Below are 27,818 nucleotides of genomic sequence, written 5' to 3' on the forward strand. Positions count from 1 at the left end.
GGACAACATCCTCCTTTATGTAGCCAAAATAGTCCCAAAAAGATGATTTCTGGTACGAACCTTTTCTTTTCCCCTGTGGATCCTCTTCGTGGCGCATTTTAGCAGTGAATGTTTGGCCGTGAACGGTGAGCAGCGGCACAGCGAACAAATCACTGTGCAGGCATGAGGAACGTGCATGTCACTCCAGCAACAAACTGGTGTTTACTGTGTGCTACCGTTCTCTTAATATACCATGGGCTACTACCCTTCACATCGCATGTTCCGGCGATGTGACTATCGCACACATGCACATCGCGATGTCGATGTTAAAACAGAATATCGTTCAGCCCTACTGTGAGGCCATTCCCAAAGCCGCCGTTACTAGGGCTGCGTCCGAAACCAGGAGAATGCTGACTCGAGTTTTGAAGGCATCATTCATGTGTCCTTCGCTACCTTTGATATCCCACAATCCTGTGCTTTCCAGTTCAGTGACAGTTGAGCTGGGGGAAAAAGATGACGTCTGAAAGTTGCGTTTGCTGGTCAGTTTGTGTGTAAATATGTTTTTTTACCAATATTTTCCACTTCTGATGTCTTTTCTAGCGAGAAATGAATAATGTAGTAATTAAATATGTGTTTAGCTCCCACCAAAGCTCTCTCTATTTTGCTGTAGATCATTAAACCGTTAGCCTGACAAGCCGGAGCCACATCAAGATGTTTGGTCTGGAAACTCACCATTGACGGCTCAATCCGAGGGGCGGATAAACGGCTGTCTGTCAAACTCCCTCTGCACGCGATAGGATAGCGCTACACCAACCAGAGCAACAAAGGTGAAGCGGAGCTGACAGATTAAACATTCGCCGTATCCGCTCGGCTAAACTCGAACACATCTTCCCTTCTTCAGAATGACTTCAGTGCCGTTCTTTAACTCGAAGTCTTCCAGAATCGCGGTCAGAGCTGATTCGACAGACCGCCGTTCGCCAGTTTCTGTGTTTACTAAAAGCACGCAAAAGCAACTCGGCCATCGTCATTATGGCCCCACCCACTGACTCTATACACGATGTGATTGGTCCGGAGAGTTAGGGGAATACAGTTCAGATGGGTATTGAGAGTTGCTAGACGACACTTGCGGGCAGATTAAATTTGCTGCCGCTAGGGGGCGTCTAGATTTCTAGGCTATTAAACCGTTACACTGCCTTAGAAGTCTGTCCGAATTTCGTTTCGTGAGGTGCCTTAATGCACTAACACTGCCTGTCTTACAAGCCATTGTCTGATAAGGCAGCGAGGCAACGAGTCAGCAACTTGATCACTTTCTCACCGCGACCGCATTTATTTTCATAAAATCAGTTCATTTAGAGAACAGACGCTACAATTAAAAACTGAACGTGTCTGTTATATCATGTTACATTAAGATTTATCATGTTACATTATGTACTTCAAAGGAATTCTATTTGAAACTAGACTTTTCAGTAATACTAAAGAAACACCTCCCCCTTTTCCTTTCAGGCGAGGCTTGTGTTTAAAATAGAAGTCTTCGTGGAGCACCCGGGACCCGAAGGGGTTCGGTTCTATATTTTAAATAGTCGGCGTCCGTTAAGCATCCAGTTTTTTTCTGTCATCCTTTGGCTAAATTTACATTATATTATCATGCTCGTATTCATGCAAATGCTTTAAAACCATTCCAGGGAACAAGACAAAAGAGAATGCGCTGTCTGTGAATGTCCCGGGTGCATCTCAGTCAGCTTCCTAGTTTCCTAGGTTGTGAATCAGTATAACATGTACATGAATGTGGGAAACTCCCTGATCTGTGCCCTGACTTCTGAATTAGGGAGCGGACTGAGACGCAGCACTCGTCTAACAGACGCAAGCAAGAACTGAGTTCTCTTCAGGCTTTAACGAAATAATAACACACAGAATTATAAAATTCTCCATTTTGTCGAGTATTCTCACAAGAGCAGCGGCAGATCTTAAAGTGAGAGCAGCAACTAATGCTGTCAGTCATTAATGTTAATCACAGAACAAAGGTAACAGAAAATTGTGGCTTTTTAATAAGTAGTTATTCTATATTTAATTTAAAATGGATGCAGTGCAGATCACTTTAACCACTTTATGATCACTTTAATTTTTACTTCAACTATTCAATTTCTGTATATTTTCTACCTGTTAGACATTAGGAAGGCCATAGGTAATTTATTATAATGGATTTATGTGAAGATTGTTTTTAAGTTCAGTAAATCCTGTCTTTAATGTTGGGGGCCACCAATGTATTTATTTTTTGTAAAGTATAAAGAATAAGAACAGTGAATTAAATAAATTAAACTAAATGAACTTACCACAATATCTGGAGACAGAGAATGAGAAGCTCAGACCTCATGCTCACTCAGTTTGGATCTGAATTGTCACGACCAAAGACGTCACTCGCCTGAGACTGGGAGATCACGTCGGGGTCACCACTTCGTAAGATCCACCCATCAGCCCAACGACGGAATCCAATGACTGTGTGTGAATTTCTTTTCTGGTGCTGGAAAAATCACTTTAATTTATAATTATTTTATTATATAAATTATTATATAAAATGTGGGGATCTAATTTTAAATATTAAATCATTTTTAATATTAATACCTTTTAACATTAAAATGTAGGGACTCCATGAGTTATTGAATCTGACTTCATTATCACGTGAGTTTTTTAAATTTGTTACATTTTTAACTTAACAGCAGATCATAAGATTAGATTTAATTTAGATCATTGATTTTTCGTAGTATCTCCTATTTTAAAATGATTAATTCCACCACAGGACCCAGTATCGCACAGAGACTACACGTCGCGATTCATGCGCTCATGGACATAAACTAGCCAGTTCTGATATTGGACATAGGGTGCAGGGTGAACTATTTTACCTTTAAGTGCAGCACTTGCTTGCTCATAATAAAAATTCTATTTTTTGTAATAGTCCTGCAACCTGCTAATAACAGTAATAGTCAGAAATCAGATTGCCCCTATATGACGTGCTCCATGGCAGAGAGACTTTAGAAAAAATACCAGTACAGGCCACTACTAAAATAATGATTTCAGAATGATAAAGAACAAATGCATCACATGTTTTTAGTGCTTTGTGCGTTCACATCAGAGGCCTAGACAGAAGACAAGAACTTTTTTCCCACAAAAACTATTCTCATCTCTTCATAAATGATTGTCGAGCCGCTGTAGTGAGATGGGCTTTGTAACGACGTCTTTAGTGCCTTTATGGGTCTTGAGAGAGGAAATGACATTGGTGTCAATGAAGGCCTTTCTGAGCCATCGGATTTCAACACTAATATCTTCATCTGTGTGTGAAGATGAACGGAGGTCTGACGGCTGGCCAATGCCATGAGGGTAAGTATATAAAGGCAGGATTTTAATTTGGGCGAAATAACCCTTTAAGAAAATAAACTTATTATTTATTATTATTATCTTATCATGCAAATTCTATATTGCCAGCCATTTTATATGCAATAATATTAAACCATGTGTTACATTTTTGTTATTCGCAAACCAAAAGGGGGAGTGAGCGAACTCTAGCTATAGTGAGCACAACCCAACAGTCCCCGCTTAATGAGTGACGATGGCCAGAGGTTTATTCTGGTTACACTTCAGACCTGTGATATTAATCTTATTTAATTTCAAAACTATTAAAAACTTGCCATGTTCCATCTAGCACAACTTTTTCCCTTCACCGCTCTGAGCATTCGTTCCCCCTAAACCCCAAATTTACCATCAGAATCATCACAATCTGTGATTGTTGTAAAATGCAATTTATACTGTTGCTAAATTGCGGGACATCTTTGATAGTAAATAGAGCACAATAATCCACACAAGAGATGCCGTTTCCAACGTCAAGGTGGCTTATGTGTGTGCACACCGAAACTGACTGCAGTTAAACTTGCAGCACTTCTTTAGGCTTCAAGTGTGCGTCTAAACCAGAGGTCACTAATAGGCGGACCGCGGTCCGGATCCGGACCCAGCCGCCCTTCTGTCCAGACCCGGACCAATAACCCATAAATTATTTTAAATTATTTACTTTTGACGGAGCATTTCTATTTTAATCCGCACAGCTTTTCTAGCATCTATGGTAATGGTTTAGCGTGGCCCAGGAAACTCACAGACCAATAGCATGCGTTGTAAATCATGTCACGTGATGCTACTCAAGTCAGACAGCGAGAGAAACACACACACACACACACACACACACACACACACACACACAGGGAGAGACGAGATGAAAGAGAGACAACATGGCGTGCTCTAAAAAAAGAAAAGTGGACAGCGAAAACAGAGCTTTTAATCAAGAATGGACAGATTCTTACATGTTCATTCTTCCCACGGGCAGTTCCAAAACGGTATGTCTCATATGTTCAGAGACTGTCGCGATTATTAAAAGCGGCAATGTGAAGCACCACTATGAGACAAAGCACAAATTGTTTGACCAAACATACCCACTTAAATCCGCACTGAGGGCAGAGAAAATAAACGATCTAAAAGCCCAATATGATCGATCCAGCAGAATCCTAACACATTCATTCACTGCCCAACAACGTGCTAACTATGAATGTTCTATGAAGCGAATGTTCCCTTAAAGTTGCTTGGATTTTGGGCAAACATAAAAAAAACATTTACTGATGGAGGGGTTGTCTGCGGTAGCTGAAACCTTATTTGAGGGAAAACAAAAAGAAGACATGTGTGTAAAAATCAAGCAAATACCTATGTCAGCATCATCAGCCACAAAGAAAACAGAAATATTAACCCATGATGTGCTAGCTCAGCTGGATGAAGCAATTCACAAGGCACCATGCATAGGCTTAGCTGTAGATGAGTCCACTGATGTGTCTGACAATGCTCAGCTGTTAGTTTTTGTGAGGTTCTTCAACAAGGACAAGGAAGAGTTCTGTGAAGACCTGTTAGGTGTAACAGCCCTTCAGACCACTACAAGAGGAGAGGACATCTACCTTGCCATAAAGGAGATGTTAAAGAAGAGGAAAATAGAGCTGAAGCAAGTGGTTTCAATAACCACAGATGGAGCCCCTGCCATGGTAGGGAGAGAGAGAGGAGCTGTGGCAAGAATGAAAGATGACAATCCACAACTCATCTCTTACCATTGCATAATTCATCAGTCAGTCCTGTGCTCCACCCTGTCAGACGAGTATGCTGAGGTGATGAACACAATGATGAGTATGATAAACTTTCTCAGAGCTTCCTCTTCCCATCAGCATCGCATGCTCAGGGAATTCCTCAGAGAAGTTGATGCAAATGCTGATGACCTTCTGCTACACAACAATGTAAGATGGCTCAGCAAAGGTAGGGTGTTGGAGCGCTTTTGGTCCATCCGAGGGGAAATCGCAGCTTGCTTGGCACAGCTGAAGAGCCAGAAGGCAACAACATTTTCTCTCTTTTTGGAGGATGACAAGAAGATGGATATTGTAGCTTTTTTGGTTGATATCACTTCACACCTCAATGAACTGGATTTAAAGTTACAGGGCAAGGACAATTCAGTTTGTGATCTGATGACAGCTGTCCGCTCCTTTCAGAGGAAACTTGTGTTGTTTAGGGAAGACCTGCTGGCAGACTGTGCACACTTTCCAACTGTGAAGGAACGGATTCAGGGTGAGAGAGATGTGTCTTCTTTTGTTGACTTTGTTGACATTCAGAACCCATTCCTCATCACAGATGTCAGGGAGTTCTCGAAGGAAGTCACACTGCTCTTCAAGTGGGAAAATGCTGGGCCTCTCCAGATGCAACTGGTCGATCTCCAAGCAGATGTGGCCTTGAAAGAGCATTTTGGAAAAACTGATCCTGCCACTTTCTGGCTTCAAATGGTCTCAGAGACCGCTTTCCCAGGTCTCAGGAAAGTAGCCTTGTACATCTTTACCATGTTTGGCTCCACATACAATTGTGAGGCAGCTTTCTCCACAATGAACATTATTAAAAGCAAATATCGATCCAGGCTCACCAATGAGCACCTACACATGTGTTTGAGAATGGCCCTGACACCATTCCAGCCCAGATTTAAAATCCTGGCAGGACAAGCAAGGGCTCACTTTTCTCACTAAACAACACAAAGTGTGTAAGTTGGATATAAAAGGGAAAGAAAGAGAAATGGAGGTGTTATAGCTGTTCAATTGTTAATGTGTTGAGATTGTTTATTTTAAAATGTGTTTAAACTTAAGATGTGAAAGGGAGTTAACTAAAAAGTAAAAGGGAAACTCAAGCTATACTTTTTTTATTATTTTTTCTCAAATTAAGCACTTTATTTTGAGATGCACATTTTTCAAAAGCTCTCTGTTGTGTTTTATTTATAATTTATTTTAAATGCAGCCTTTATTTTATTTAAATTGATCATTTATTATTAGAGTACTTATTATTTCCCTACAGTTCAATAAATAAACAGACAATAAATATTGTTGAAATATTATTAAATTTGTACTTTCGTTTTATTTGACAGTCGTCTCTTGACTAGGCTACTTACATATTATTTTCATACAACTACTAGGCTGTGGCACTGAATGATAACACAAGTTAGTCATTGTGATGTTACGGACCTTTGGTTGCTGAATTTTTTTCTAACCGGACCTCTTAGAATTTTAATTGAATACCCCTGGTCTAAACTAGGGATGCACGATATTATCGGCACGACATCGGAATCGGCCGATAAATGCTTAAAATATAAAAATTGGCATGGGTCGATATGAAAACATTATGCCGATATGCCTTGCCGATATGATAACGTGTTGATATGTGCCTGCAATAACTCACGTGTGCAAGGAGTGCTACAGCGATAAGACCATGTCAGCACTGCGGTCATTCTTCAAGTGAAAACAAGAAAATACATTGCATTTACAGTGATTGATATTGACTGTTTTTAAATGCTGCCTTGAATTTCTGAATGCAGTACAGAAGGACGTGACCGTCAGCAGCAGATTTGCCACATTTTCACAACAAAACTAGCCCAAAACAAGCCCAATCGCGTCTCCCCAGTCCCACTCTCTAGCGCGTGCGGCAGCCTCCACAGCAGCAGAAGCTCCTCCAGGTCCTAGTGCCCTCCAGCTAGACCGCTATATATACATGTAGTGGGTGCGCTGTTGTTACACTAATACAATGAAAAGTAGAATACACAAATAAATTGAAGTTACTTCTTGTTCTGAATAAACAAATCAGTAATGATGTCATAAATCACAAGCATGACACTTGTAAATTAAATACTTTTATATACAGTGTATTAATCTGTAATAAAATTTTACGAAATGGATGATGAAAAATAATCCAAGGAGCTCTACAATAATTGTAGAATTAAAAGACAGCATCAATGGATGTCATGCCACCCCCACTTCATGTGCACAAACGTTAAATCCAAAAATACAATATTTAGGTTACAGCTGCATCTGGGGGGAAAAATTACTGACTTTATTATTGTTATTTTCAGAGCTTTTAATATACTCTTATCATAAAAAGAACTTTATTAACATTTATTTATCTTCAACAAGAATCCTTTTAGTAAGGATACCTCAGAAATCTGAAACCAGAATGAAAAAAAATATTTTTTGCTCAAAATGGTGTTGTTTCCAAACAAAGGGAAAAAATAAACATATATCGGCATCGGCATCGGCCAAAATGAGCTGAAAAATATCGACATATCGGATATCGGCAAAAATCCAATATTGTGCATCCCTAGTCTAAACCATCAAATAAACACAACAAATAGCTTACCGCTGGGAGGGGTATTAACTTAAACAGAGTTTATGTCTTAAATGGGCGTTAATAGTTCAAATATTATATAAAACATTCTAAAATATTATGTGTATTATGAGATCTACATTCTGTCTTTAATGTCCCATGTGTGATGTGTATATATATAGATGTATATGTAAGTGTCTAAATGTACTGTATTTGAGAAATGTAAAGCGACCTTGAGCTACGGAAAGGCGCTATATAAATAAAACTTCTTCTTCTTCTTCTTCTTTAAAGGGGCAGCATCTAATAAACCCTGACAATTGCGCTATTAATATGAATCAAACCACAAAAAAGGCGAAGAGAAATATACTCTAGTCTTTTGTAGGCCATATTACTTACCCAAAGAGTAATGTTAGTAGACCTTCCTAAGATTAAAGCATTGTATTTCATTTGTATCTTTGTTTAATTGTATATTTATTAAACCATTTCTTTGTACTTTGTTTCTTTGTTATTGTTCTTATCTTGTGCAGATACAAAGACTAGCGCATTTAAAAATAAATGTTTTTATATTCATAAAGTTATGCCTGATCAGTGTACATTTCAAAGAGAGATAATCACACATTTGCTCAGTTACACAGTAAAACGATGAAAGAAAAATGTAAAATAAGGTTAAAAAAACAATAAAAAAACATAGTCCAGTGGGTTCCCCTTCAGGAGCACTGTAATGTTTCTAAGACACACGTTTGATTTTCATGCTGATGGATTTCATACTGACAGCGTAACCATTCCAGGATGACCAAACAACACCAATGGCGTAGTGAGTATCATCTTCTCCCCATAAATACACACCGTTGGGGTTTGTATAGTGACAGGCTGCGTACCAAAATGCCCCGAGATACACTTTGGCACAGTTCTTCTCATTGGGGTCTTGGTCTTTGTCAAAGGTGGTGAACTTCATATCGTTATGGACAGATAAAGAGTCGCCTGCAGAGAGGAAGAGCATCATTGAGGACAGTAACTCAACTTGAAGGAGTTTTCATGAGAATTAATAAAAATGTCCAACCTGCTCCTCCATCAGTGAATCCTGAAACTTGCAACTGATATCCGGCACATTCACAACCAACAGAGAAGGTCGAGTACTGAGCAAAACCTTTCCTTCCTTCAAAGTCCTCCAGATCCACTCTCAGCATATACTTCCTGTTATGTGTCAGTTGGTACATGTTCTCCAGTCCTGTTCACACACACACACACACACACACGTTTCCATGTTTTATGGGGACTTTCCATAGGCGTAATGGATTTCATATTGTACAAACTGTACATCCTATCCCCCTACACTGCCCCTGCCCCTAAACCTACCCACACACACACACACACACACACACACACACACACACACACACACACACACACTGCCCCTAAACCTACCCATCACAGGAAACATTCTGCATTTTTACTTTCTCCAAAAAAACTCCTTGTGTGATTTATAAGATGTTTTCCTCATGGGGACCTAAAAATGTCCCCACAAGGACAAGGATTTCGGATATTGCCATCTTTCTGGGGACATTTTGTCCCCATAACGTAGGGATTACCAGGCCGCACATACACACACACACACACACACACACACACACACACACACACACACACACACACACACGAAGAACATGTTCAACCAAACACATGATCATCCACACAAACAGACACACACTGTGAGATCTTACCCATCCAGTATTCGCTCTGCACATTCCCAAATCCTCTCTTGTACTTATTCCACGGCTGATAGAAATTCACACTGCCGTCCATTCTCCTCTGAATCACCTGTGATGGGTTTATATAGAATATATGATTCATAATGTGTGTTCTGATGTGTGTTTAATGATCTAAAGTCACACTCGTACCGTCCATCCTCCGTTGTCTTCATCTTTCCCATCTGAGACCATGTGACAGTAAACCCAGACAGGAACGTCTCCTGCTGGATAGATGGTGTAAATCCCACTGAGGTTCTGTCCTGCTTTATAAAGGGAAGAACAGTCGACCGGCTTGTCTACATCAAGACCACACTCACAGCCCAATAAAACAGGGAGAAGAGCTGCCAACAACACCAACGACCACATCTGCACAAGAGAGAGAATGATGTGAAATCAGTCTGAAATTAGATGAAAACAATCTCAAAGAATGTGATTGACAAAAAGGAAACGGATGAACTTACTGCCATCTTCTCAATCTGTTCTTAGTTTGTTTCTTAAAAAAATAAAAATAATTATTTGCTCAGAAATATTGTATAAAGTAATATAACCTTCTGAATGTCCATACAAAGCTTTGGAGAACAAACCAGTAACTCACCAATTGTTTTCCAGTTGCAGACAATTCAATCTGTCCTTTAAATATCTGATGATCAGGCTCCTCCTCCGTGTCAAAGTCTGTTTGAAGCAACTCTTTTTTGTTGTTGCAAATTTAGGGATCATCCAAAAATGGGAAAGCATGGAAATTCCCGGGTCCTATTAATGATTAATAAAATGTCTTAATAGTTTTTCCCCATATTGTATCATCCCACGACTTCACCATTTGTACTGGATAAAAGCTTTCGAACAAACAGAACAAACTGATATGATGCCATTTCAAACTAAATCTGCTTAATAAAGTCTTTTTGGGGTTTAAAACAGCTTGTCAAAGCAAACTTTCCAGAAATATTTGCTCAAGCTGGTTAACACCTTCAGACTTCCATGCGCATTTTAAGGTGTAAATCGGATCATTTCTTCCGTTCAGTCTGTTGAGGTGAGATGCGAGGAAAAACATGATCACACTGGAAAGCAGAAAGTGAAGTTGTAAGTGTAATTGAAAGCAACACTGAAGCAGCAGTATTACAGCGTTAAACATGAAAATATAAAGCAAATCTACCATATAAAGTGCTACAAAAAATGTACACCCACAGAGGACTGTTTAATTCTGTTTAAACGCCTTTATAACAGAACATTAAACCGTAACATGTTTCTGCTTTTCTTATCTTACTCCAAAATACCTGAACATTTACTCCTTCCATTAATTACATGCAAGGTGTACTGGGATTTTAAAATATTGTATCTCGGGGAAACTCTTCCTTGAGCCGAAAAAAAAAAAAACGAATTTAAGTATAGAGAAGTCCTGGAGAACAATGTGTGCAATGTGTTGGGCTCTGGGTCATTGCAGTTAACTGATCTTCCAGGAATACAAACATCAAAATCAAACATTAATCTATGATGAATCAACATGACTCCCTATGGATTATTTTTGTTTACAATTATTGCACAATCCTCTCATTTTATTTGGCTTTTGTTAGCTTTTTCTTGATTCTGTGGGAATAGAAATGTAAGAATATGTTTAAGATCGGCTGATTCTCCTTCCTGACATAACATAACATGAAAAATCAAGGTGGAGTACATTGTATTTAGCATCTAAGGTAAATGTGATGATATCTGATTAATTACTCTTTCCTCTGCTAAGTAAAGTTTCCATCAGGAGTTTTCTGCCAGTTCCTGTTATCTTTATTGTAAGTCAAAAGAGCCAGATTACTGAGAATGTCCCTGTGGGGTGAGGGACCGCGAGAGCGGGCCGGTGACGAGTGGTAATGAGTGCCAGCTGCGTGACGCACTGCGGTCTCGTCTCGCGGCCAAGTGACGGGAGCATAAAAGGAGGAGCGAAGGCAGTGGAAGACGAGAGAGGACCAGGCCTGGACTTTATGTTAAGTTTTGTTTAAGTTTTATTATGTTTGTGTGGGCAGTCGTCCGTGAGGGGCTGCCCACGGTTTTATCTTGTGGGTATTTGCGGGCAGTCGTCCGTGAGGGGCGTTTGACTTTCGTTTTGTATATTTATTTGTATATTAAAGTTTGTTGAACGTACGCCGGTTCCCGCCTCCTTCCTTCCCATCTACAAACTTCATTAGAGTCCCGTTCTTTGGATAGTTATGTTGATTAGGTTAGGAATAGTAACACTCTAGAGTCTGGGCGGGTTCCTATATAGGGTTATACCCAGTCCCCCTGTATCTCCAACATCCCTTGTATCTCCAGTGTTCTCTGAAAATCCAGTGCCTCCAGTAGCTCCTGTGTTTCCTGTGTCTCCTGCAGCCCCTGTATCTTCAGAATACTCACCTAGCCTCCCTCTTCCACCTCCACCGTCAGCCAATTCCTCAGCCCAGCCTCTGCTCCTGTCCTTGCTCCTTTGCAGCTCCCATTAGTAGGAATAACCTGCATAATGTCATCAGGCCACCAGCTCTACTCAGCACAGAGGATCCTGTCTTTTCATCCAGCCTATGTGCCCATTGATCAGCCTCAGCCTGTCAACACATCGGCTTCACCCTTGATCCTGCTTCCCTCAGCTCCACCGAAAACCATTACTCATATGGCTTTTCTGGGCTCGCTCGTTCCTCTGGCTTCGCTTTGGTCGGACATTCGCTTTTGGCCTTCAGCCCTGCCCTCCCCCCGGCTACGCCTTCCCTCCCTTTGTCCCTCTGGCTCCACCTCTCTCTGATTCTGACTGTGAAACTGACAGGTTTAAACTGCACGTTTCAGGGTTCAAGGATGGAAAAGCAGGTAGGACACTTTCATTTAAATTTTAAAAATATCACATTCAGTTGAGTTAATGTGCACCTGATGTCCTCACTGATGCTTCTCTTCACTGTACACTGTAAAACCCAACAAGTTACGGTAACTCAAACCATTTGAGGAAACCGATTGCTTCAAACCAATTAAGTTTTAAAACCATTAAGTATGAGTACTGAAAACTCATATACATTGAGTTAAATTAACTCATATTTTAGTGTTGTTTAAGTGTTAAAACTTATATTTTAGTGTTGTGTTGATCAATTATTAAGAGTAAACTGAACTTAAAGATTTTAAGTTAATTTTATTAATTCAGTTTGAATTCAGGTAACAAATCTAACTAAGTCTTAACAACTACATGGTTACTTAAATGGTTTTAGGAAACAGATTGCGGCAAATGGTTTAAGTTCATCAAACTCAAAGTGATTAAGTTACATAAGACTAAGCACAAGCTAACATTGGTACAAAATGAAGACAGAACAGGAGGGTATTTTTAAGTAATTTATTGAAATATAACATTTACATCATAAATACAGTATGCCATATGTTCACAAATATAACTAGACAAAAAATATTAGACTTTTTCACCAAATAAAACAGCACAAACATGTTTAAAAAAGTCATAACATTTAAATAACAAAACATATAAAATAAAAAAAATTATGTAAAAAGGTACGTTTCCTCAAAAAGCAAAAGCACTGTATGATCTTTAATGTACTCTAAGTGTATTGCACTGACCGAAGACTTGGCAGACATCACCACCTCATCTTTAAAGACAATCAAAGCATCCAGTGGGTTTAAAGGTAACGTTCCCTCTTCCTCCTCGACAGTAAGGATGGTGACTGTTGGCTTCTGCACCTGGTCAAGCTCCTTTTTCTATATGCATTGGAAAAAAAGTTTGTATGTCACCACATATAAAAATAACCCTTGTCAGGGCAGACACCATATTTCAATTTTCATAAATAAAAAAAACGTTGTTATAAGGAACGGATTATTGTTGATTTAATTGGGCGTGTGCTTATTTAAAACCCTGTAGTTCAATTTTGTAAAGATGTTAAGTTGTTTGTCAGCAAGGTTTAATTGGGGGAAAAACATTTTCAGGGGTGTATCAGCCGAATGTTCTAGACCTTGAATTGAATGACGAATTGAATTGAATTGAATTCAAGCGATAATGCACACATTGCAAAACATTTGTTTTTCATGTCAGTATGTCATAAATAGAAAGAGGCAACAGTTTACTGTCAAAGATTTGTCGCTCACATCACGCCGCATCCAGTGTAGACAACATAACGGACTATAAGGGGCTCTTTTGTCCTGTCGCGCTGCTCACATCCGGTGTAGACAAAGTGAAACAAGACAGATTTGATTAACAAATTTTAAATGGATAATGGCAAGACATCCTTGGTGTAAATTACGTTCTTCTTTCAGATTAATATAATCAGAGCGGTATTAATAAATGTCCTGGTTAATCCAAGCATTATAATGGCAGTAAATGGCTGTCCAAAATTTGAAGCCAAAAAAGTGCATCTATTCATTATAAAAGTAATCCACATGACTCTGGAGGGTTAATAAAGTACTTCCGAAGTGAATCGATGGGTTTATATAAGAAAAATATCCATATTTAACTCGTTATAAAATAAGAAAATAACTAGTTTCCGGCGCAACAATGACGTTGGATAAAGCGTAAAAAAGCATAACAGCCACGGCGTTGACGGCGGACGCAGCGTAAAAAACATAAATGATGTGACGATGATGTCGGGCGTTGCACAAGCGTTTTGAATCACGAGAGGATATTTTTCTTACACAAACCTATCGATTTAATTCAGAAGGCCTTTATTATTCCCCCGGAGCCGTGTGGAGCACTTTTAAAATGGATGGGTGCACTTTTTTGGGCTACAAATTTTGGGCTGCCATTCACTGCCATTATAAAGCTTGGACGAGCCAGGACACGTATTAATATAACTCTGATTGTATTCGTCTGAAAGAAGAATGTCATTTACACCAAGGAGGACTTGGGGGGGGAGTAAATCAGGGTGAACGATTCCTTTAAGCTTGAGCTGAGATTGGTTTATTATGTGTCAAATAAGCTTTTGCTGTGCTCAATGTATATGCTAATGAAAGCCTAAATTAAACGTTTTGAAGACTAGATTTTCAATGGACAGATTAATAAAATTCTTATGTGTTTGGAACAATATGAGGGTTGGTAATTTATGAATCATGACTGAATTTGTATTGGCAAGTGGACTATACATTTAAGACAACTTGAATGATCAACTATCAGTCACTGTAACCACACCATGCATTTATGCTGGTGGCAGCTGAAAGGTTAACATGTTGCTAAATAAATGTAATGTAGTTTTGACATGTGTCCTACCTTGTGTCTTGAAAACATCTCCTGACTCTTCCTTTTAAATAGTAACAGACCTGCCAGGATCGTAGTTTTCTTTATGATTCATGACAAGACTTCTTCTTCTGCCAGTGAAAATATAACACACGAAATGTTTCTGTTTATATTAGGAAAGCCAACTATAACAACAACTTTCAAGACTTGACCAGTATTCTCCTGAAGCAATACAACATGACTTTGAATGATAGACAGACTGGACTTTGGACTTTAAGCCTTTTAAAAAAATCATATTGCTTCAGAAGACTTACAAGTTGTGCTAAAAGACATTTATGGTCATAATTACGTTTGCAAAAATAGCAATTCATTCAAAAATTTAAATTGAAGAACAAACTTATATTTGTATGAACATTATGTAACTGTTCATAACGTTATCATTTGCATTTTGCACAGTAACGTTACAAAATTCCATTGATTTGTTCAATGTTAATTCTAACTTACTTACTCATAGAATTGTAGCCACGTTGCTGCCATTGCACCTTCGTCTTTGCTCTGAAAAGATTTAAAAGCATGGCAACAATGTGTTAGTGTGAGTTTCAAATGAGAAAACGATCATGAGAAACAAATAACAGTTTAAAATTTTATCTAACGTTAGCAAAACAGGATCTAAAATGCTCCTCAAGTCACTTTGTTCACCCCGGAGCTTCAGCTGCTTTAGTCAAATTAACTAGCATCACATATGATAGAGGAAACTCGAATTCGATTAACAATACATTTAAAACGGTTGTAATATAAGGAATGCGTGAGTTTGCATTAACGTTACCTTTTGCTTTAACGTAAGTTAGTTAACGTCACTGTGGCACGAGACGAGAGACATGGAAAGATGGCCAACTGTCTCAAAAGCCAGCGTTTATCTGTCCGACTGTGAGAAAGCACAAACATATATTTTTTAATTCCCCGCTGACAAACTGCAGTGTAAAACAGTATAATTAACTCCAAACGTGTACATTACCGTTGATAACACTGGTGCAATAGCGCATTTGCTCCTAATGTTAGATTGTTTGCTGGCTAACTTTACACACAACATTACTGAGCTGGTTAATCTTCGGATAAACATAAAAGAGTTACGAAAATAACACTGAAAACGTTCAAACATGAGCGAAATATGAATAAATAAGTTTGAAACGCTTACCTTTTGTTTTTCTTGACTGTAGCGCGAGCCGTCCTGCTGTGACTGGACTGAAGGAGGGAAAATGGTGCGGTTTTTGTTACCTCGGAAACTCACTGGGATGATACTTTGACATGACTAAATGTAATGACTTTAAAAGAGCTTAATGTAAGACTGTAGGCTTAATATGAGGTAGATTAATGTATATACTATTGTTTATTTATTTATTTTATCAGCTTTTAGTCTTTCCTGTAGCTCAATGAGTAGAGCATGGCGCTAGCAACGCCAAGGTCATGGGTTCGAATCCCAGGGAAAGCAAGACTTGACAAAAATGTAAAATGTGTACCTTGAATACAATGTAAGTTGCTTTGGATAAAAGCGTCTGCCAAATGCATAAATGTAAATGTAGTTATTTAATTGGCCATATATGTAAAATACTAGATTAAATAAATATCTGTAACTTAAACCATTAGAGTTAAAAAGTTTTAGTAACTTATTTAGATTGAGGTTTGCTTACAATAATACATTTTTGAGTTAACATCACACATATTTGTTAAGTTGAATTAACTTTTTTGGTAACATTAAGTTAAATGAACTTATTTCATTTAGTGAATTTCACTGTTAGGTTTTACAGTGTAGGCGACTCTCTGGCCTACCATAATGATACCACTAATAAGTTCTACCATAAAGACGCGGCAGGCCAAATTAGGTAACAAGCATTAATTCATTGACAGACCAGCAAGTATAATATTATGAGTTATTTGGTGTAAGTCCTGTCTGTAGTTCACGTCTAGAGGGTAATGGACTCTGCATGGTATAATACCGCAGAGGCACAGCCAACCCTCTGGAGGTATAGGCAGGGACCATCCTGATGGTGGTGGGGAGGGTGGAGGTACATGTTTGCGTCAGCTTCTGCAAACTCAGCTATGTGTAAGTACCTTTTCTACTGCTGGTATTATACCATGATAGGTGAGATCTGACGGTAATAAGTGATGTAACTTTTGAGTCTTCCTTGCAGAACCTACCCTAAAGCTTAATTTCTCCACCTTTGACAAAGATCAAGACGAAGAACTGTGCCAAACTGTATTTTGGGGATTTTTGCTACAAAGCCTGTCACCATGCAAACCCCAATGGTGTGTACTTCTAGGGAGAAGATCCCACCAGTTTTTTTCATTGGAGAAGTTTGGTACACCTGAAAGAACAATTCGATTGTCAGAATGAAATCCATCAGCATGAAGATCAAACAGGTTTCTTAGACATTTGAAGAAACGCTGCATAGAATAAAAAACTATCAAATGAAGGTTTACCGGTTTACTTTATTGTTGACTGCATAACTTAGTAAATCAAGAATATGCAAGGCTAATGCTTTGTGTTGGATCAATTATTTTCTTCTTTTTTGTTTAAAGCTAATAGCAATAAGCAGAAATGAACAAGAGTTACGTGTGTGTGTGTATGCAAAAAGTGTTTGTGTGTTCGGTCTCACCCCTTGAAATCTGCTTTTGTGGCTGGTTTTGTTTGCCAAAATCTATACAAATGCTGTCATCTGCAGTCACACCTGTGTGTGTGTGTTTGTTTGAGTGAGCAAGTTTCCACATTGCATTTGTGCTCTAGTACCAGGCCTTCATTTCTCTGAGAATTTTCCGATGTATGACTTATTTATTTGTTTTAATAAAAACAAAACAAAACTCTTAATTCTCAGCCTTTCTCAGTCATTTTCAATTCGAGGCCCGTCTGGACCCTGAAGACCCAGAGTTAAAAAAGAAATAAAAATGTACATACCCTCAGAACAACCGAGTCACACCCAGTTTTATTTTGTGTTTTAGATCGGTTACAAGTCACAAAATCTCATGTCACTATGAAGGGAACAATGTTTTTTAATGAGGGACACATCAAATGGTTTCCGAATGACTCCAAAGACCCAATGAGGGTTAAAAAAAGCCTTGACCAGTAGTTGGAAATCACAGTTCTGAAAATGAGCATAATTGGATAAACTGGACAAAATCTGTAGAAAAACATTTTGTCCAATGGTTCAAAAGTCATTAACATAAATATCAGTGCGCTTCTGACCCATTGGTGGCAGTAGAGGGTTTGAGATAAAGACTCCAAATTTGCTATGGTCAATGTTCAGACTCTATCAACGTGCCATTTTCACAACCTTTGGCCAAACGCTTCTATGTGCTGCCATAAACTTCCATTCGAAAAGAAGAAAGCTTGGTACATACTCCAGAAGAACAAAGAAATGAGTTTGTTTTCTTGAGGTGACAAGACATAGAACATAGTTCGTTCTGGCCAGGACATTCCACACTTCATGGGAAAAGCAGGTGCCGAACATGTTTCTCTACATTAACCCTGCCCACTTAACATTTCTGAGCAATCACACAATAGTTATCAGACATCTACAAGAAAAAAGTTCTGCTCGGATGATGTGTCGAGAACAAAATGACGTCAGCCCTGCAAGCGATAACTTTTTTCTCCGATTTTTGTGAAGTATGTAATGGCTTGAAGAATATAGCTGCAAGCAGCAAAGCTGACATCTAAAGTACCTTTTTAGAGAGACTACATTTACACCCAAAATGATAATGAATCATGATGGAATTAATCTAAACTACAAATTATAGCTATAAACTAAATCCCCCAGATTCAGTCAGATTTACTGAACATATAAAACACAGTTGTGTCCATCACTGCAGGTTTAACTTACATCAAGGATACAAAAGCCTTTTGTATTTGCATCCAAAATGTGTGTTTGTAAAGTAAATGTCTTGTGTGACACAGAGGAGGAGTCTGAGAATCTGTCCTATATAAAGAGTGTCTGTCAGACTGAACAACACAAGACTCAACACAGAAGGTGAGTTACTGTTTAATTCTTCATTTACCTCACAGAGCATTCAGACATCGATACAACTTTCAGAAAACAGACATTATATGAACATGTTTCATTATTTTAATCTAGATATAACACATCTCTGCTGTGATTTACTGAGAAGAGACTGAGAAGATGGCAGTAAGTTCATCTACAACTCTACATTTCTAGAGATGGTTTTCAGAGTGATGTTCATCTCTTTCTCTCTCTCTGTCTCGTGTAGTTGATGCTGTTTTTGGCGACTCTTCTCTCTGTTGTTCTGGTCAGTGACTGTACATTCAGGCCATTCGACTGTTCTAACCTCTACAACTCAGGAGAAACAGACAGCGGGATTTACTCCATCTATCCAGCAGGGGATAATCCTGTCTGGGTTTACTGTCACATGATCAACAGAGGATGGACGGTATGAATCTGACTTTAGATCATTAAACACACAGCAGAACACACATTATGAATCATATATTCTATATAAACCCATCACAGGTGATTCAGAGGAGAATGGACGGCAATATGAATTTCTATGACCCGTTGAATGAGGGAGACAACGGAGGATGGACGGTATGAATCTGACTTTAGATCATTAAACACACATCAGAACACACATTATGAATCATATATTCTATATAAACCCATCACAGGTGATTCAGAGGAGAATGGACGGCAGTGTGAATTTCTATCAGCCGTGGAATAAGTACAAGAGAGGATTTGGGAATGTGCAGAGCGAATACTGGATGGGTAAGATCTCACAGTGTGTGTCTGTTTGTGTGGATGATCATGTGTTTGGTTGAACATGTTCTTTGTGTGTGTGTGTGTGTTGTGTTGTGTTGTGTTGTGTTGTGTTGTGTTGTGTGTGTGTGTGTGTGTGTGTGTGTGTGTGTGTGTGTGTGTGTGTGTGTGTGTGAATAGGGCTGGAGAACATGTACCAGCTGACACGCAACAGGAATTACACACTAAGAGTGGATCTGGAGGACTTCACTGGAAGGAAAGGTTTTGCTCAGTACTCGACCTTCCGTGTGGGTCCTGAAACTGACGGGTATAGACTGCAAGTTTCAGGGTTCACTGATGGAGGAGCAGGTACGACACTTTCAACCACATTGTAAAAAACAAATACAAAAAACACTCAGTTGAGCAAATGTGCACCTGATGTCCTCAATGATGCTCTTCTTCTTTGCAGGCGACTCTTTATCTGGCCATAATGGTATGAAGTTCTCCACCTTTGACAAAGACCAAGACACCTATGGGACAAACTGTGCCAAACAGTATCTCGGGGCATTTTGGTACGCAGCCTGTCCCAGTACAAACCCCAACGGTGTGTATTTATGGGGAGAAGATCCCACCCATATGGGCATTGGAAATGTTTGGTACACCTGGAAGAACAGTCACGCTGTCGGTATGAAATCCATCATCATGAAGATCAGACGTGTGTCGTAGTCCTTTGAAGAAACATTACAGTGTTTCTCAGAAGAAGAAAAACTATAAAATAATCAAACTAAGGGTTTCCTTTTCTCTGTTAACTGTGTAACTTGGAAAATCATGTAAGAATATATACTGCCGTTAAAAAGTTTTTAATCTGTAAGATTTTCTAAATTTTTAAAGAAACTTCTGCTAACCAAGGTTGCCCCAGATAGCATGGTGACATTGATTCAATGTTGAAATTCCATCAGAATCATCATTTTGGTTGAGGTTGAAATTTCAATGCTAAGTAATATTGGATCAATGTTGAAAATTCAATGCTAACACCATACTGGACCAATGTTGAAAATTCACTGCTAAATAATATTGGATCAATGTTGATAATTCCATGCTTTTCAGTGTTGAAAAGACAAACATTGAATCAATGCTGATGTTTGGTCATCTTAATTCTCCACCGGTGAGGCTTACGGTCAATCTATCTGTCACATTATTCAACATGTTAAGGCAAGTCCAAATCAATTGGCTACATTTGTGTGAATGTGAGCACATTTATTATCCTCAAAGGATACGATGAGTACACCAACGAGTATGTGGATTCACAAAGAATACATAAATGTAAATTTTCTTTCTTTAAATTTTTCTGGAAGAGTTAAAATTGTATGCGTGTTTGATTTCTGACTCTTCCAATAAGAAAGCTGTAAAAACTATGAATCTTTTTAAAAGGTATATTATTTTCCTGCTTACTGGCATGTAATGTTGTCATTCTGTGTTTCATGTTATTATAATAAAAAATGTAAAAAACAAATAAAAAAACAAAGAACTTCTACCATAAATTTAGTCTATCAGTTTTAAATAAATAAAAATGTAGCCTATTATTATTATTTAAACCATGTAGAATGTACATGCATTTCATTAAAGATCTAAAGAATACAGAGTTAATGAAGAATTTAGAATATGTGTCCCTTTCGAATGCGCCACAATCCAATCCAGCAGGTGGCGGTAATGCACCTTTAAGACATCCACCAATCAGATCAAAGCAAGCGCAGCTGAACAGACTTCAGTCGCGAAAAAGAGACACTGGACAACGACCGTGTTTTTTAGAGGTAAGTGGCCTACAAAAATATAATTATAAAATTCATCTCAATTTTAATTTAGTGTTTTTATTCATCTTTATGTTTTACAACTTGTGTGCTTCTCCTGAGCGAGTTAGAGTGAACTGCAATGTTAATAATAGTCACATGAGCGCCCTCGTAAGTTACACAACCAACGGCCAGGATAATCTTAATACATTGAGTTTCAGTTTGTTTTTCACCAAACCATATCATATTTGTATTCATTTTTTTTTCTTAAGATTGGCATATACACTGTGAATTGCGTCCGAATTCTGACTCTTGCAACTCTTTTTTTTTTTTTTTTTTTTTTTTTGTCGTGCGTCGTTTGTTGTGAGGTGTTCATCTATTTTATGAGATGATTTTATTATTAAGATGATTAATCTGTGCGTGCAACGAGTAAAATGTGCATTTGTGGAAACGGTGCTGCACATGTATTCATTGACTTGTGAGTCGATCCTATTTGATTCATTTGGATTTTGAGACCATATAGGATCGACTCACAAAGTCAATGAATGCGCGGCGCGGATCCACAAACGTATCTTACTCGTTGCACACACAGATGAATCATTTTGAATCATCCTATATTCCTCCAGTGTATAAACGAGAGGCGATCGGAAGGTTAGATGAATTTCTGGCTTGTCAGTGATTGTGTTGGCCACTCGTGAGAGTATCTCACAGCTGAAGCAGAGCTGGAACTGATTGACCTGTTAGCGCTGAGGGGAAATACAATCAGCTCAGCTCTGCTTCAGCTGTGAGATATCATCACGAGAGCAGATCACATTTACATCATTACAGTTTAATCTTTAATGCAGCAAGAAAAAAGAAAAGAGTGAGATCTTTAAGTTCTTTAGGCAGCTATATCAAACTACAGAAATTTAGTAAACAGTTGTGCCTCCAGTTCGTGTTGTAAATGAAAAAAAAAATCTCTTCCAAACCACCATGTAGCCTATACAGCTCCTCTTTTATTTTCTTAATTTAGCTATTTGGTCATTCATTTACTTGTTTCATTTTCACACTTTATTTATTTACTATTAAATACAATAATATTATTAGACAAAACACCGGATATAGTCACTTTGCTTTTTCATTCATTGTGTGTCTGCAGGTCCTTTAAAGTCTACACTAAAATGAAATAAAATTATTTCAGGGTGCAAACCTGATGAAAAATCAATGTTATATTTCAATATTGATTCAATGATATTTTGATTAATGCATTAACATTGATTCAACATTGATTCACTTAAATAAGTGGTTTAATTTTAGTTGGAAAACTATTGATTTTAAGCCCATCTTGATCTATTTTTCATCGTTGAAATAACATTATTTCAGGGTGCAAACCTGATGAAAAATCTCAACATTGATTCAATGATATTTTAGTTGATGCATTAACATTGATTCAACGCTGATTCACTGTTTGTCTGCTATCTGGGGCATTTTATTAAAATACACTAATATTGTGAAAAATTATTAAAATGTGAAATGTGTTTTCTATGTGAATATATGGTAAAGTGTAATTTATTTGTGATCTAATCTGAATTTATGTAATGCCACGTCGGCAGAGGGAACCTTCTCCTGAATTCTGATTGTGTGCCAGTGCCTCTGCTCACTCAACAGTCACTTCCTGTTTGGCAGCCATTTTAAGCGTGGCATGACCAAACAAACTTTGCGAAGTATTGCCAGTCTTAAGCCCTATTTGCTCGGGATAAGTGTGATCTGGGGACCTCTGGGGATTTGTAATAATTTCAGGGAATGTCTGTGATCTTAATCCCATGCGAATCAGCCATGTCTGTAGTTTGTAAAGTAAAAATTCCCCATAAAATACCTACCATATTTCGCCAAACACCGAGATCCTGTGATAATATTAGTCCCTTGCGAATCTGCATCTGTGATTTGGCCAGGATTAGGCGGATTGTTTATGTTTTTTGCAAGGTTTTTGTTTCCTGTGCGCATTTCTCTTTATCTTTCACAAAGAATGGAGGCTGCGTTCGCAATGCGCACCGTTATGAATTTCCACACGGATTATATTTTCACTTTAGAATGAGTACTAATTTGGGAGCAAATTGCTTGAATGGTGTGTTTAATATTAATATTATTCTAAATGAAAAACACAACAACATAACAGTACAATGACAAGCTCGCTTAAATAGGCGCTTTTACATTTAGTTTTGAAACTGAATCTTCCGCTGTATATTGTCAGCTTCTCAGTTGTGATGAATGCAATCTGACTCAAGCCATTGGTCTGTACTCAGTTCAGTTTTTAATTATAGCGTCTGTTTTCTAACTGAACAAAATTATTTTTATTACTATAAAACAATCAAAACGATATTGATACATATGACTGTTTATGATTTATATATGATTTTTATGAGCTATAACTGGCTTGCACAGAGTCCTGAGCTCAACCCGATAGAACAGCTTTGGGATGAATTAGAGCGGAGACTGAGAGCCAGGCCTTCTCGTCCAACATCAGTGCCTGACCTCACAAATGAGCTTCTAGAAGAATGGACAAAAATCCCCATAAACACGCTCCTAAACCTTGAGTGTGTGTGCCATGCTGGACACTCACTAACAGTTGAGCGTGGAATATTTAGTAGTGAGGAAATGTCAGGAATGGACTTATTGCACAGGTGTCAGCCTATCACGGCCCCACGCTTGAGTTCACTGAGCTCCTGAGAGCGACCCATTCTTTCACTAATGTGTGTAGAAGCGTCTGCAGGCCTAGAGCTGGAGTTATACACCTGTGGCCATGAAGAGATCGAACACCTGAACTCAGGGATTTGGAGGGAGGTCCCAATACTAACGGCAATATAGTGCGTCTTACCCACCCAGCATTCGCTCTCCACATTCCCGAATCCTCTCTTGTACTCTTCCCATCCCGATAGAAATTCACACTGCCGTCCATAATGTGTGTTCTGAGGTGTGTTTAATGATCTAAAGTCACATTCGTACCGTCCATCCTCCGTTGTCTTCATCTTTCCCATCTGAGACCATGTGACAGAAAACCCAGAGAGGAACGTCTCCTGCTGGATAGATGGAGTAATTCCAACTGAGCTTTTCTCCTGCTTTGTAGAGGTCAGAAAAGTCGAAAGGCCTGAATTTACAGTCACTGCCCAGAAAAAAAGGGAGAAGAGCCGCCAACAACACCATCTTTATGAGAGAGAAATGACTGAACATAACAGTGAAAAGAAGGTGAAACCTTCTTTCAAAATGTGGTTGACATACTGAAGGAAACCAATGAACTTACTGTCATCTTCTCAATCTTTCCTCAGTATATTCACAACAAAAAGGTTTCAATTTGAAAAATTGCTTAAAATTGTAAGAACTTCTGAATGCTCAGACTAAAACAGCAACTCAACATTTGTGTTCTTCAGTCTTTGGTGACAAACACCAAATTTTATGTTATTGTTAAAGCCATGCCATTAAGTTTTAAGTAATTTACTTATGTCTGTGTGTATTATGAAATTAAGGTTGTTTATTTTTGGTAAAATTCCTAGTTATATTTATGGTCTTGGTGTAATATGTTTATATATTTATTGTGTTTGTAATGCATGGAGCATGTAATTTTTGTATTCTAGGTATGTTTTGTTGTAGTTTATTGTGGTCTTTATATGTTTCTTGTGAGACTGAAGACTTTTCCACATGTGTGGACAATAAAGATTTCTATTCTATTCTAAAGTTTGTCAATCTTGGAAAAACCCTCCTGATGCTGTTTTCACTTTTAGGACATCCATAATGATAAGGTACAGTGAGTCCCTGTTCCTATGAAGCAGAGTACTTTTATGATTGTAAAAACTGTACTGTTATGATACTGTAAAAAAATAAGACCACTGAAACACTCAAATGAAAACCAACATGAGATATCAAATAACTTTAATTCACATAGAACATATGTTGCATAATTAAGTGTTCTGCCCTTTAGCTCAAACGCCTTCCTTATATATAATGCCTCCCAAAAGCCCTATTCGGACTGGATTAGTTTAACATGGGGACGTGGGGGTAAAGTAATTATTACCAGAGGTTCTCTGTGATTTTAGTCCTGTCCGAATGTGCCATCTCGGTAATCATTACGGACAATGTCAGTAAAGATTACCGAGACTTTTACCTTCTGTAAAAAGGTCCGGAAAAATGACCTCAGGTAATACTAATCCCGTTCGAATAGACCTGCTGTAAAAATGTATGGTAAATTTCCGTCATTTCCTGTTTAAAAGTTAAAAAAGAGCACATTTTGCGACCTTGGAGGCGCTTGAAGCATTCGGTTGCGTTGTAGGTGGTGGGACAAATCTGTGGAAAATGTCCAGTATTTTCCGCATATCATTTAAAGCAAAAAGAAGATCAAAAGCACTTATTAGAGGCACAACACATTTTAGCTCTAGGAAAGTGTCTATTACCAACATAATCCAATCAGAATCGTTAGACTGGACCTAACTGTTCATTAAAACACACACATATATTGGAGACGGAGTTCAGACTGGCGCTCAGGTTGTGTGTTTGCTCACGTTATAACGGTAACGTCATACGCACATGATGTCAAGGAGGTGCGCGTAAAGCGAGTTACTCCCCCCACTTCTGCTAGTTTTACCGAGATGTCTTATCCCGTGCGAATTGGCCATTAATATTACAGACGTCCTGAGGTAAAATGACTTTACCCCCATGTCCCCATGTTAAACTAATCCAGTCCGAATAGGGCTAAAGACAACAGACACAGGGACTTATTTTCAAGTTTTACTGTTGTCCAAGGAATACCATAAAGCTGTAGAAATACAGAATTCTACTATAAGTTTACAACGCCTACATATTGACATAACACAATAAAGGCTTTTTACATCACATAGCCAGCATCAACCATATCATAAATCGGTCATACAATTCACGAAATGAAGAAATCTAGATTTAGCATATAAGATATAACAATTTAAAGTAAATAAGCATAGAAACTATTTAGCAACATCTACATACCGAAAGTGCCTTCAAAACAACTCAAATTGAGGAGCAATAGTAGCCATGACAGCATGTCCTTCCCTGCTCCTGCTGAAACTAGGCTCATTTCTTCTTCGAGTTTTTACGGCGGTTGGCATCCAGCTTATTGGTGCATTACCGCCCCCATCTGCTCCGGAGTGTGGATCAGAGAATAGGCTTACATTGCTTCTCAATATCCCTCCTCGTTTCCTCGCTCCTCCGTCCTCCATCCTATGACTCGGAAACCGATGGAGCTCAGCCATCTTGTAGGAGATCTCAGGAGAACAGCAAAAGCCTGTTTGATGATGCAAAGCATCAAAACACAGCTCCAGGGCTTTTGTTAAACTATAGATTCTATAAAGCTACAGATTGTCGCAATTATGTTCCGTTCTGTCTTCACCTGTGCTCATTTGTCACTGATTAGGTTATCATCCCCACCTGTGTCTAACTAGTGCCCTCCATTACCTTGTGTATTTATACTCCACATTCTGTTCTGTCCTTTGTCGGTTGTTGTTTGTTGTGTATGGATGATGTTTGAAGTAAAGTCGGTGTTGAACCCTCATCTCCTGTGTTGCACTCTTCCTTCTTCTACGACACCAACCCTGACAGATCGTGAAGAGTTGGTCATGTACGGATAATTCAGCAGCTTGTTGACCGAAGACTTCTTTAAGATGTGTACAGTAAGCAGAGACCGACCCGGTGACGGGGGCATTAGACTCCCACAATGATTGTGCCCATTGTAGTGCTCGGCCTGAGAGAAGGGAGATGATGAAGGCCACCTGGCCTCTCTCGTGACGGAATAGATGGGAATTCGTGAACCCGCTGCAATCCTCTGCCGCGCCACAGAAATAAAACAATTATTTACTGTTTAATAAAATAATATAACCTTCTGAATGTCCAGATAACTCTTTGGAGAGCAAACCAGTAACTAACTGATTGAATGTCACACTCTGCTTTAAATATCTGTCCAGTGTATCCTCCTCCATGTCAAAGTCCATTTAAAGCAATGTGGGGAACAATCTCGTTTCACAACTTTAAGGATCATCCCATATGGGAAAGCATGGAAATTCCAAGTTCTGATTCCCAGTAATGATTTTATAACATCGGAATGCACAGAAGTCCACTTAATCACAAAAACTCTTAAAGGTGCCCTAGAATGAGTTGAAACAATATGTTAAATTGTTCTCTGATACACAGCAAAATCCCCAGTGTTAAATCAACACTACTCATAGTGTATTTGGTCCCACTCCACAGAGAGTTAAAATAACACTGAAGCGGTGTTAAAGTTAATGAGATAATTAAGCGATGAATTAAGGGGTGATTGAACCATTAGTGATGAACACCTGATGATAATGAGCAGAGTCACTGAAGGACAGAGAAACACAAGAACTACAACTGACTTCAGCCACAGCCTTAGATGAAATCAACTGAAGATAAAAGAAGACATTAAATCTCTGAAGATCTCATCAGAGGATTAAACTGCTTCACAGTTATTCCTGTCATACTGTTCGTCTACATAAGCTCGCATTAAGAATTAACAGGTTTAGATGTTGATGGTTTATTGAAAATGTTTGGTCACCATTATGCTGATCAGTGTTTCCTTTAGTTGGGCAGTTTGACTCTTGGCTTTTTGAAGAGCGGTGTTGCTAACAGTGTTTTCTACACTTACTTAGGTACAATGGAATCCAGAAATCAGTTCATATAG

At 38.6% G+C, this 27,818-nt stretch overlaps 3 protein-coding genes and 1 long non-coding RNA gene across 4 annotated transcripts; 2 read left to right on the forward strand and 2 right to left on the reverse strand.

The window, feature by feature from the left end:
• The first annotated feature begins 4,718 nt into the window (after nucleotides 1-4,718).
• LOC137073700 (SCAN domain-containing protein 3-like) lies at nucleotides 4,719-6,062 on the forward strand. The gene has a single exon (XM_067442405.1). The coding sequence runs from the start codon at nucleotides 4,719-4,721 to the stop codon at nucleotides 6,060-6,062; it is 1,344 nt and encodes a 447-aa protein (XP_067298506.1).
• Nucleotides 6,063-8,227: 2,165 nt separating this feature from the next.
• Nucleotides 8,228-10,051, reverse strand: LOC137072637 (microfibril-associated glycoprotein 4-like). Its single transcript, XM_067440520.1, has 5 exons — nucleotides 9,893-10,051; nucleotides 9,582-9,797; nucleotides 9,405-9,501; nucleotides 8,744-8,911; nucleotides 8,228-8,664 (listed from the first exon to the last, which is right to left on the reverse strand). Exons 1-5 carry the CDS (start codon nucleotides 9,896-9,898, stop codon nucleotides 8,411-8,413), a joined length of 741 nt encoding a protein of 246 aa, XP_067296621.1. The 5' UTR covers nucleotides 9,899-10,051; the 3' UTR covers nucleotides 8,228-8,410.
• Nucleotides 10,052-12,683: 2,632 nt separating this feature from the next.
• On the reverse strand, nucleotides 12,684-16,029 carry LOC137072643 (uncharacterized). The gene is made up of 4 exons (XR_010904655.1): nucleotides 15,794-16,029; nucleotides 15,425-15,523; nucleotides 15,107-15,153; nucleotides 12,684-13,133 (listed from the first exon to the last, which is right to left on the reverse strand). It is a non-coding gene; the product is annotated as an uncharacterized lncRNA (long non-coding RNA).
• Nucleotides 16,030-18,553: 2,524 nt separating this feature from the next.
• On the forward strand, nucleotides 18,554-20,121 carry LOC137072631 (microfibril-associated glycoprotein 4-like). The gene is made up of 7 exons (XM_067440510.1): nucleotides 18,554-18,617; nucleotides 18,723-18,773; nucleotides 18,856-19,035; nucleotides 19,116-19,190; nucleotides 19,271-19,367; nucleotides 19,539-19,706; nucleotides 19,807-20,121. The coding sequence occupies exons 2-7, from the start codon at nucleotides 18,768-18,770 to the stop codon at nucleotides 20,061-20,063; spliced, it is 783 nt and encodes a 260-aa protein (XP_067296611.1). The 5' UTR covers nucleotides 18,554-18,617; nucleotides 18,723-18,767; the 3' UTR covers nucleotides 20,064-20,121.
• The last annotated feature ends 7,697 nt before the right edge of the window (nucleotides 20,122-27,818 follow it).

Source organism: Pseudorasbora parva, chromosome 4 (genome assembly GCF_024679245.1).
Source record: "Pseudorasbora parva isolate DD20220531a chromosome 4, ASM2467924v1, whole genome shotgun sequence".
NCBI lineage: Eukaryota > Metazoa > Chordata > Actinopteri > Cypriniformes > Gobionidae > Pseudorasbora > Pseudorasbora parva.

What these genes read in the sequence shown, in the direction of transcription:
- LOC137073700 (XM_067442405.1), top strand. Translation starts at nt 4,719, where the DNA reads ATGTCAGCATCATCAGCCACAAAGAAAACAGAAATATTAACCCATGAT.
- LOC137072637 (XM_067440520.1), bottom strand. An exon ending in AAGACAACGGAGGATGGACG is followed by an intron (nt 9,502 to 9,581) that starts GTACGAGTGTGA and finishes AACCCATCACAG; the next exon opens with GTGATTCAGAGGAGAATGGA. An exon ending in GCAGAGCGAATACTGGATGG is followed by an intron (nt 8,912 to 9,404) that starts GTAAGATCTCAC and finishes GTGTGTGAACAG; the next exon opens with GACTGGAGAACATGTACCAA.
- LOC137072631 (XM_067440510.1), top strand. An exon ending in GAGACAACGGAGGATGGACG is followed by an intron (nt 19,191 to 19,270) that starts GTATGAATCTGA and finishes AACCCATCACAG; the next exon opens with GTGATTCAGAGGAGAATGGA. An exon ending in GCAGAGCGAATACTGGATGG is followed by an intron (nt 19,368 to 19,538) that starts GTAAGATCTCAC and finishes GTGTGTGAATAG; the next exon opens with GGCTGGAGAACATGTACCAG.